At 37.2% G+C, this 12,116-nt stretch overlaps 1 protein-coding gene across 1 annotated transcript in view; it reads right to left on the reverse strand.

Annotated features, from left to right (window-relative positions):
* Positions 1 to 1,008: 1,008 nt before the first annotated feature.
* Positions 1,009 to 12,116, reverse strand: part of ATP11A (ATPase phospholipid transporting 11A) — a 121,868-nt gene continuing 110,760 nt past the window's right edge. The window contains exons 29-31 of the mRNA XM_030446922.1: positions 5,140 to 5,246; positions 4,439 to 4,503; positions 1,009 to 2,048 (exon numbers count right to left, since the gene is read on the reverse strand). Coding sequence (XP_030302782.1) covers positions 4,452 to 4,503; positions 5,140 to 5,246 — 159 coding nt within the window. The 3' untranslated portion in view covers positions 1,009 to 2,048; positions 4,439 to 4,451. The remainder of the gene's footprint in view (positions 2,049 to 4,438; positions 4,504 to 5,139; positions 5,247 to 12,116) is intronic.

The raw sequence follows: 12,116 nt of genomic DNA on the forward strand, positions 1-12,116 counted from the left end.
TATTATGGGAAGTGTGAAATCAGTATACAAAGCATCTACATGGACTCGGGAGGAAAGAGGAAGGCATCTAACTCAATACTATGACTTTGGGGAGACCTTCAGTCTGTCTGTCTGTCTGCACCAATGTGCTGTACAGCCTGTAAGAGTTTTGAAACTACAGAAAAGTCCCACTGTGCCAATGAAATTGTGCAAATGAAAGATAATGATGGTTTTTCTGTGGACTGGGCCTTTTTGGAAGGATCTGTAAAAGCTGCTACCAACTCAAATGGAGAAACACATTATTAGGCTCAGGGGAGACCTCATCACTCTCTACAACTCACTGAAAGGAGGGTGTAGCCAGGTGGGGGTTGGTCTCTTTTCCCAGGCAACTCTCAGCAAGACAAGAGGGCATGGTCTCAAGTTGTGCCAGGGGAGGTTTAGGTTGGATATTAGAAAGAATTTCTTTATGGAGAGGGTGATCAGACACTGGAATGGGCTGCCCAGGGAAGTGGTGGATTCTCCATCCCTGGAGATATTAAAAAGAGACTGGATGTGGCACTCAGTGCCATGGTCTGGTAACTGCAGCAGTAGTGGATCAAGGGTTGGACTCGATGATCTCTGAGGTCCCTTCCAACCCAGCCAATTCTATGATTCTATGATTCTATTTAAAATTTTAATTCATTTTAAGCTGACAGAATTGCAAAAGAAAGGAGAACTAGCTCTGGGTAGCCTGCCAGCAGAACTGTAAAGAAATGCAGATCTTCTGACAGGAGGTCTATAAGTCTATGAGTTTAGTTTGGAAAGAACTTAAGCACTATTTAGCCAATCTGCAGGAGGAGCAAAGCTCTCCTGGACCAGCACCAGTTTCTATTAGCTTTGCAACAAACCCCACACTCTGTTCGTGTTCTGGCCTTCTCTGAACTTCTTGTTTGTTATCTTGCTTTTTTAGCTGGCTATATATATACTCTCTGAAAATAAATGTGACTACAAGCATATTCAATAACAGAATCAAACAGCCATTCCATTTTCTGTTATCTACTTACATTTTATTACAGACTAATATGAAACCTTCCAATATTCATACTAGAGTTATTTTAATTACTTTTGAGCAAACTTAAACCAGTCTTGTATGTTTATATTTATTGCAAGCAGACTCATGTCTCCTGCTTATATATTCTATGTAAGGATCCAAAATGTGACTGCATATAAACAAGTCATATTCGGTTATCTACAGAAATCAGAGTTAAAAATAGCATTGAAAATAAATTTTACAGTAATGTATTCACACATTGACTCTTCAAATCAAATAAATGAAGTGGTACAGGATAATCTAAACATTAGATTTGAAGGCTGATTTATTTTCAAATAAATGCACCTATAATTGTACAATTAAAAATAAGTGTCAGTATTTGGTGCTGATGACTACAGACATCTTTAATGTTTAATGCACAGATAACTACTCCCCAGCCCCCATACAGCAACTTTCTCAGATTCTACTTTGCATTACATCATGAAAGGGTATCTAAAATGCAACGTTTACCTAGCACAGAATTTATGTCAGAGACAAAGCTGATTGAAATTTTGTGTATTTTCATAAGGTAAAAAATTAAAGCTATATAAACTGATTTTCAGATTATTCGGCAAAGTAGAATCACGTACTTTTTTGCTTCCATAATACTCTCACAATTTTCCATTAAAGCTTTTTTTTAACAGAGACAGTAGCATGAGCACGACGATCCCACTGGCTTCCAAAAGAAAAGTAGTGCAGTTGCTCATTTAAGCTCTTTTTTCCTTTCATATTTGCAAGCCAGGTGGGTCAAGACAAACAGGCTAATGCAAGCAAGAAAGTAAACTGTAAGCTTTCACATTAAGTGGCCGAACAAACAATTACTGTACATGGTAAAACAAACAAAAGAAACCATCTTTTGCCACAGGCCACTGGAGGAATATATGAACTTCAGTGGCTGAAAAGCTTGAAGTACTTTCTAAGTCTTCACGTACATTTGGCTAGTGCTTACCAGGTTCAAGACATTTATAGAAGCAGTTATGGAGAGACTATGCTGTTAAAGCTGCAACAATTTAAACAAGGCAAGTTAGGAAGTTATATAGATTTTTATACTTTACCCCTTTCCTTTTTATTTTAACACATAAAAATCTGCCTCCTTTCAGTGTCCCATTCATTCGAAACATTCTAATGCATTTTAATCTAACTTCAGTTTTTGTATCTTAGTATTGTCTGATCCATCCACAATTAAATTCCAAGTGAATACCTGCTGCAGTTGGTTTGCATGGCAATAGTAAAAGGGACCAAAGCAAAAGCACATCAGGTGAAACGGAGTTGATATTTTATGGTCTTTTCCATAGAATGGTCTATTTAACAAAGAAACAGTACCAGCTCTTAAAGGTAAAAGTATTGCTAAATCAAAGCAGAAACTTCCACTTAAATTCAAGCATCCTTTTTCCTCAAAAAAATTACATGTTTAACTAAAATTTCCCAAGCATCTACATAGGTGTTTCAGCCTGAATTACAGCATAATAATTCTAAGTGCAGGGCTACATGAAGTTCTCAATGAATTGCTTTCTTAGTACAAGCAGAAAAGGAATGCAGCATTTTCAAAAGCATGAAGCAAAAATCTCCTTATTTAAGGCTAAAAGATGGAACTCAGGAAAGTAAAAAAGCAGGAGGCTTTTTTATAGAGTAAAAAAGCTAGCAGTAATAGTACAGCACTGAAAGTACAGGGCTCTAATTGCCACTATCACAAATACCAACAGAACAGCAGTAGTTTGAGTGAGACTGACAGAGCAATAGACCTATATTTCTAACTTGACATTCATTAGAATTTTAACATTCAGCCACAACTCCACTCTAAGCTAAATTTAAGTGGCCAAAACTCATAAGTATAAAAAAAGCCTTCAAAACATATACTTAAAAAAAATAGAAATGGTGTGTTAACAAATGTATGCGTAAAACAGATTTATAAATAGCTACAGTATGAAAAATATTTCAGTGCAAAGGCAACTTTAAGTTTTCTAAAAAATACATTACAAATAATTTGTTAACTACACACAAGAAATTTGTCACTGCTACTGGTATAAAATTTATACCCATATTAACTTTTTAAAAATATATACACCAGTGTTTTATGTAGGGGATGGTTCTAACTGACCAACATTCAAGTCTGCAATGGCAAGTATATGTACACACACCCACAACCACACATGTATGTATGTATTTCAAAATATTACTTCTATGAGGACATTCTTTGAAACTTAAAAGTGCTACATGTTAAATGGTAAAAATACCTTCATCTGTGGTGCTCACCATTAGATTTTTAAAAATTCTCTATCTTTGGTATACTGAAAATTTCACAACTCACTTTACAATCTCTGCTTGTCCCAGGGCATTTTGGTAACATTTCACTGTTTGTTTAATGTGAAAATCACTGAGAATATCGTGAGGAACATTTCCTAGTAAGCTGATTTTTCTTTTACTAAAAAAGTAAACTAGTTAAGTAAACTATATATATTTTTTTTAAGGCAAAAAACAAAACTCAGAAAGGGAAATAGTTTTTCTCTGCCATCCTGGTTCATTCAGAAGACAACTAACAATGTCACGGACACGTCTCCCAGTAAAGGCTGCAACTCTGATCCCAAATACTTTGTTTTCACATTGAAATAAAATTTTAGCTAATGTCCTCCCAGAGGTATTTAGTGACTATGGTTATTAACCCGTTCTAACCACCAGGCTGAAATTGATTGATATCAGATTACTCCTTCAGATATTTTTGCACCCCAAAATAAAACACTGGACTAAAGAAGCACGACAAGGACACAGCTAATAGTTGAATTAGTGCAAGGTAAACAGAAATGGAGCAGAGAAAAGAGAAGTGCAAGTTGGCTGTCATTCTTAAAGTCATTCAAACAGAACCCTCACAGTCAAGCTGGTTTCTGTATCACAACCACGGTTCAACTGCTAGTGAACAGCCGTGTGCCACCTTGTGGTTTGCTTGCAAAAGTCAACAGGTGTGTGCTTTGTAGTATGTCTACCAAGCCCATTAGCCAATATTTCACCATACACCAAAAAAAAAAAAAAAAAAAAAAAATTAAGGGAGTGAATCCTGATAGATTATAAGACAACTATTTAGAAAAAACGCTTTTCTTCTTTTAAGAAAAAAAAAAATGTCAAAAAACCCCTTCCTATACAGTACTTTCTGCTATGCATATTTTACAGTCCCAGGGAGAAGAATGGGGAATCTGCATCTTTGACAAATTCACAAAGACCTTTTAGGCAAAATGCTTACATTCAGTTCTTCAGCAGATACCAACACTGGTGATATTTACCTATTTAACAGCCAACTTGACTTCATATAGTGTGTACATACTCCACACAAGGACTGTTTTGCCCATCTTTCTAAGGATAAAACCAAAAACTAGACACAGCCCTGATTTGGCCACTTACAAGGAAGTGAACATCAGAGAGTGTTTCTTGAAAGCAGATTTGCACAGAGGAAACACCAGTTTGTTCTACAGAAAGAACAAAGAGAAAGGACAGAGGAAAATCAGAAACAGCACTTGTTAAAAATATGCTTTAGGAGACTTTCATTGGAGATAACTGAGGTCATTGCTTCTGGCTGAAAATTAAAACAGTTGATCTCAAAATGTAGGTCACTGACTGAAACTATACACTTCAAGTAACAAAGAAAGTGACTAAGGGTGACAGAAGCAGTAAATGCACCGAAATCTTGACACAGGATGAAGAGAATTTTTAGTGCTACCAGTCTCACAGTACCAGACTGTGCAGATTGTTCATTGCTCCAGTAGTTCCAAACAGAAAATGAAGCCTATTGGCCTGGAAGGGTTGATACTTCTAGCTCTTGATCCTGTTTGCCTGAACATTACCTCAGACAGCAAAAGCCACATACAGTTTAATATATTTCTGTGACATGTTTGTTTCCTGAAAAAAGAACTAAACAAAAAGACAGTTTTTAAAGGCTTGACTTGGTGTTCTGTCATACAGACGTTTCCAAACCTGACCCACTGTAGTGGTAGCCTGCACTGGAAGGGCAATGCTTATTTGAATAGCCAAAGACAGATGGAAGGACTGAATAATCAATGCCTCTCCAGTGAGTAAACATCATTTTTTTAGAACGAGAATTAGACCTTCTTGCTGGGGAACTGCTGCAATCACTGCTCCTGTATCTTGGGCTCTTCAGACAGGCAAGAGGTGTGAATTCTGAGATGTGCTCCTGACAGTGCCTCGATGCATTCTGTTAAAAAGGGGGAAAAAACACCAAAACAAAGACACAGTAAATAGATTATTTTTCAGCTAGAAGTATACAATTGTGTTCTTTCATAGAGCCATTGTACCCTTGGTATGATAATGTCTTTCACTACATAACCACTCTGGCTGTTTCATGGGAAGGTATAAGCTCTTGTTGTTGAGCAACCACTTTCAGCATGATTAGTTTATATTAAGACCTACAGAACCAGGCATAATTTTACATTATAAACCTAAACCTAATAATGGGATCTTTAGAGAACAGATGAGAATGCAAAGGACTGCTTTGGAGTTGAATTGTTTCAAATCAGGTTTATATTTTATTTTGTAGTCTCCCCTGGTACATCTTTTTATCTCTGAACTTCTTCTGATCAGGATTTCTGATGGGGAATTTTAAGACAGAACAGATTCAAGTACTTAGCCCTGTATGCTCAAGAGAGGGAATTCTTTCCAGTTAGTTTGTGTTAAGAGATTAAAGTTTCAGAGGTTTAATGCCTTTGCTTTGTATTTCTGTGCAGTATCAGATTTTGGACTTGCTTTTAGACTAGTTTCATCTATACAGGCAATTTATACTACACATCACAATACTATCTTTGTCTAATTGCCCATTAAAATTTATCTGTACCACATAATCACCCCACACTCTGGCAGAATTGGCATGAGTATGGTAATACTCAGGACTAGGACTACAGTAACACTGTGGTTGCATGACAAGACCCTGGAACATGTATACAAAAAAAAAAAAAAAAAAAAAAAAAAGCACATCATGTTCCCCAATGAGTTTTTCTAATTCTTCTCACTACACACACATATAATTTCCAGATACAGACATATGGAGGTTATGAGACAGTATTTAAGATATAAATGCATTATAAGCATGACTCAAATCAATGTTATCTATCACTCTCTCCATGAGTGCTTTATAAACCAGTTAATCCTCTGTTCTTAATCATCCCCCTCCTCCTTTCCTGTTAACAGCAACACAACACAAAATAAATATTAATATTAATAATGTAGCTTACAAAGGTTTGGCCATAATTTAATATTACACTTTTAATGTCAGTCATAAGCTTGAAACACTGCTCTTGCAGAACCAAGAGCAATTAGAAAGCTCCCTTACAACAGTTATTTTTTGAAAAGCCAGCAAACAGCTCATTAATAGTCAGGCCTAGGTTCTTTAAACACATATATAGACCAAATACTAACATTAACACAGAAGAGTGCAGATAATCAGGTAGTAGATCAGCAGGCTTTGTTTTGGGAATGTTGGGGAGAGCAGTCACACATGATATGGGAACTATTTTTCCTATTCTTCCAAATAGAAACTGCACCATTTTCACTACAATTATGTATTTCTAAATACAAAATCATGTGGGTTTTTTTCTACACATAGCTCAGAGGCAAGGGCCTTCTATCTATCATGCCTGAAGCTACTCAAGAAAGCTGAGTTTTCTACTACTACTTTTAAGTACATCAAAAGTACCCCTTCAGCTACCTTGAAGCCCTACATCCCACACCAGCACATGACACTGCATTTGTCCTCTTCACATATTGGTACTTTGCACCCCACTTATGATGCTTTTGGGGTCAGGAGAACAACGAAGGGACTGAAGCAGATATGGCATCCAGGTGGGAATGCTTGAGCAAAAAGTGTGCCTTCTTTCTTACACCTTTTATGTAAGCAGTGGTGTGGCAAGGAGATGATGTAAAGCAGAGAACCTTGCAGTGAAATGAGGCAACCAGGTGCCACTAATTGCCAGGGAGTGAGCATGAGCTTGTGTCAAGCCCACCTGTGCCTAATTAGGGCTTTATTGGCCCCCTAATCCTGCTCATGCGCAGTGGGGGCCCGCCCTAATCAGGCACAGGTGGGCTTGACACAAGCTCATGCTCACTCCCTGGCAATTAGTGGCACCTGGTTGCCTCATTTCACTACAGAACCTCATTCTGCTGCCCTAATGTTTGGAGGATTTAGGAGCTCACCACTCATGCTGCTGTTTCAGGTACTTGGCAAAGCTTGGCTCTCTCTTGATCTGAGGCAGGAATGCAGTGACACACTGCCCTGTACAGAATACAGGACTCTGGCAGATATTACCAGATAGACAGGCCCAGTCTCCAGGCCCAAGGTCTTCCTCACATGTAACTCACTTCCTTTTGCATGGCTACCTGTCTGCATTTGGTCTATGTATGTATTCAAGAGATTAGAGATGATGAATAAACTGCTAATTACTTCTGATGATGTATTCTACACCATGGTGTAACGTGAGTAAACGCTGCAATGATGACTGCAAACACCACACAACACCCATACATAACACAGTATGTAGGACTTTAACTTCTAGGACTTTAATATGAGTATACTGATTCATTCTTTGCCTTAAAGGAGGAAGTGTTCAAAAGATCTTACCTGTGGCATGGAACATCTCTTGCAAAAACTAGGCTCTCCAAGTACAACATACCAATTTTGTATCAATATTGATAAAGTACATCAAAAACTCTGGAGGAAACAGTTGATTTGTAAATAGCACAGTTCACCAATAGAAATTAATCCAAACTGGCAACACGTACAGTACTGTTACCTAGCTTTGATCTAATTATGGCTCGGAAGCTGAAAGATTTCCTTCAAGAAGTGGCCCACCGCTGCTCGCCAGTGCATTAAGGGCTGTTTTATGTCTCATACTCTTCTGCAAGGATGAGGAAAAACAGTGAGACTCTTGCTGAATACCAGAGAGAAATGTGAATGAATTGTACCATTTGGTACAAATGTAACTATTGTAGCAAACTCCTGTAAAAGCGATGGATTTTCTGACATATTTAACATGGAAAGGTTATCCAGTGTAAAACAAGCTTTCTATTTCTTGAACCTGAGGTTAATTCTTTGAGTCACTCTGAGTATTTTTTTTTAATTCCATTTCAAACTCTGTTAAAAACACTTAACTACTCTCAAAAGTAATGGTAACACGACTGAATACTGTGGGCTGTGTGTCCTGTGCCTGTACCCCTGACCTGTACTGAATGGGAGAAGTCCCTGGGATATGATGAGGCCAGATCAGTTCCAAATTAAGGAGTGGACACCCCCAGCTTCACTACTCCCCAGAGAACAACAACTGGAGGGAGTGCTTCTCATGCTGGTAACGGGGCCAGTGCTACTGAATACTGACTTACAGCTTAGTCTTTACATCACAGAGGGAGAGGGCAGGGAGTTACCAAGGCAACTTCTTCCATGGGATTCAAACATTGCAACAGCAAGATCCATTTCTTTGTTTTCCACAGAAGAGGAGCCCACCACATGACAAAGGCAACAGTTTGCTGGTGACCAGTTTTCTAAGAGCACTGCGCAGTTGTTCAGCAGCAAAGCCCATTGAGGAACAGAAGAATGATGAATCCCCAGAGAGGCTTCCCCAGGCAAAAGGACCACTTTGGGTTTCCCCAAGCGCAGCAAAGGGCAGAGATCTCACAACAAGGCTGATGGGCCAATCTTGTGACTGAAGTGAAAGTGAAGTAAAAAACCATCAGAAGCAAAGAGAAAAATCAAAAATATGTCTTAAAGAGGGATGAAAGCCCAGAAGTTATTTACAGCTCGGATTCCAAACACCTGGCATTTCAGCTACTAAATATTTGGGATTGCTGAAACACTATCACTTGAACTGACAATTACAAAAGGGAAAAGACGATAATTTAAAGTGAATTTCTGTTTTCCATAACAGTGCTGCAGAGCTTCTGTTATTAATGAAAGAAGAATCAAGAAATCAGTTAATGTAGACTGGATACATTAAAAACATACTCTAATTGCTTTTTAAAAGCCAAGGTTGAAAGAAAGCTCACATCTGCACAATTTCCAGTTAAAGGAGAAAATTCAGCTTGTTTCCCTGAGCCAGAGTCACTTGGACATATATGAGACATGAGCAGATACTGACAGAAATAACCAAAAAAGCCAACAGATTCCTCCAAAGCTTTTGTAAAATTCATGTTTTAGCCCAAGAAATACAACAGTTTATATATATATATATATAAAAATCGACATGCACATATATACATATACTTGTACATACATATATGTATGTGTATACACACATCCATACATGTCTGTATCACTGGAAAACTCAGAAAAACACAGACCTATATCTGGAATGTTTAAAACGCTCTGCATTATAAAGATGGCAAACAATGACCCACCACACACTGAAGTGACTCAAATAATTGAAAAACTTAGAGGCATAAGAATTTCCTCAAAGGCTTTATGCAATCTTATAGCCTGAGCAGAACTAATTTAGTCACCTGGAAGGTGGCTTCTAGTCCTACATTAACCTCTGGAATTGTTCCAGAAGCCTTTTTATTACAAAGAAAGCAATATAGCTTATAGAAATGCAGTAAGTTCAAAAATAATTGGTTAAAAGATCACTTCAATCCTAAGGCACTTGAAAGCCAATTTTAGCCAGAAGTTTCACAAATGAAAAAAAAAAAAAGTATTTTCCCCGAAGCATAAATAATTAGTGATTTTTACTGACTATTCATTTTTGAGGGGGAAGAGAAAGAGGAAGTGTATTTTATTATCTTAAAAAGCTTAAGAAATAAAGTTATGAAATCTGCAATGGAAACCAAAAGTCTGTTAGCATTAAGTAAAAAGTTTTCTTGCAGATTGTAGGGAAGCCAAAATTTACTAGCATTTCTTCTACTTTTATATTAACTTAAATGTCATATACTTCTGGATCTTGAGCTGTTTTATTTCTACAAAGAGCAGAGAATTTAATAAAATAGAATATAAAGAGAGCTCGGCTTCAAAATGAATACTGGAAACAACTTATTAATTAAAACACTGGATTTTCTTCCAGCGCAGATATATTAATACATTCCAAAGATTGTTTGAATGGACCCTGGCACCACATTTTCTTTATTGCACTAGCAACAACAGCATAATCAGAATTATCACTTCTTTGTGTGGCAACAATTCCGTTTACTCAGGTATAATGCAAGCACAACATGCATTCACCTACAGATAGAACAATGATTACTATCTAGAAATCCTAGATTCCTGAGAAAGAAACATTATGTAAAATTCAGTAACAACAGTAACAAAACTGATAGTCATCGTGAGAGATTGTGAAAATGATTCACACAATCTGTGAGATAAAAGAAGGAAAAAAAATTATACTCTAAGTATTCTTCTTCAAAACATGGTTGATGTGAACCAGAAATGGAGATAATGAGTACGGTAAATAACTTCTGATGACAAACTTTTTACTGTCCTTTGAATGAAATGGCCAAGCATGCAGAAAGGCAGAAAAAAGTCACCTTTTGTTCCATTAGAAACTTAGACTGCTTGAAGTCTGAGAAAGCATAAAGATGGTGGACTGCTCAACAGAAAGGCACTGATGTTTAGTCTGATTTCCCCAGAAGATTGTAGGAAGTAACCGTGCACATCATTTATGTTTAAAGCAAGGTAGCAGTTATTTAGGCAAAGTGGATTGGAAGACAGGAAGAAACAAAGAGAGGAAAGAAGAAACACAAGGGATATATCTGGTTAAAAGTCAAAGATTTTCTACTAAATATTAAAAGATTAATATTGCCAGTGTTAAGCCCAAAGCGTGCTTTACAATTGATTTGTTTTCAAGGACTGACATACAATGTCTGTAAGAAATGCAGTAATATCTATGTTTTGGGCTTTTGTTGGCTAGATGGTTTCTTTGCATCAACCTAACCCCACTCTCACTCTTCAGACTTTTAAATGAACCTATACTGAGATCAGTTTCTTCCACAAGTAGCATAAGTGGCAGAGACATCTATTAAAGGTATCAAAATAGAAAGACAGTAGATGCTCTCTGTCTAGGAATGCTTTTCTGCTATGTTTTATTTTTTCCTGTAGTCCTGAAATGGGAGATTTTCATAACTTTCAAGGATTTCAAGGAATATAATAAATGGCAAGGGATTTTACTTTGCCAGGGTTATGGAAGGATGTTTCACCTTTGCTAAAGGAGAAATTTTACTTTCCTTTTTCTCCTCAGACATCAAAATGCTAACTAATCACTGCACACAGTCACTGCTAACTCATTATTTTAACGTAACAGTAGAGTTTGATGGGCTGAAAAGGACAACAACAATAATACTGAATTTCAAGTTCAACACCTCTACTGTCCTTCACCTTCTAACATTTATGATAAATGGAAGTTTGGGAAGTTTGCTGGAGTCAAAAATACAGATATCATTTTCTACTGAGGTTGGCTTCATGGTCCCAGAATAGTACCCTGTGTCCCACAGACCCTGGCTTCCCTTTCAGCCTCAGGAACTCAGCTCTGCTCAGCAGAGCAACACAGCTGTTTCTCCCTTTGGGCAGATCAGAAGAAGGGAGACCACAGATTTTAAAATACTCTTCCTATTCATAGAGCAAGGCAGATTTATGTCAAAATAATGTATTAGAACAGGCAAAATATACACTGAAATATAAAAGAGGAAAAATTATTAATAGAATATGAGTAAGTTTTAATACACGTTTTAGTAACAGGTACAGCATCAGTATAATATAGCTTGCTACAAAAGAATTGCACAGATGATGCAATATGAATGTTGGCATCAGTTTACCAGCACACTATATATTAATCACATTTATTTTGAGTGTATATAATCTAGATTTTTTCATTAATAAACACACCTGCAGTTGTAGAGTCCCTCGGTATAGAACTGCAAGTGCTTGTCCAGACCCCTTACTTTAAAGGGGATTTCAACAAGCACATGCAACCTCCCTGCTGGTTTTGTGTTGAGCTCAGCTTATTTTAGCTAGTTTTCCATTTTAGAGAACTATGCTCAGCTTGCACAGTAAATGCTACCATGTCCACATGAGAGTTTCACTTATGCAGTAAAATGATTT

This window comes from Calypte anna, chromosome 1, assembly GCF_003957555.1.
Source record: "Calypte anna isolate BGI_N300 chromosome 1, bCalAnn1_v1.p, whole genome shotgun sequence".
Taxonomy (NCBI): domain Eukaryota; kingdom Metazoa; phylum Chordata; class Aves; order Apodiformes; family Trochilidae; genus Calypte; species Calypte anna.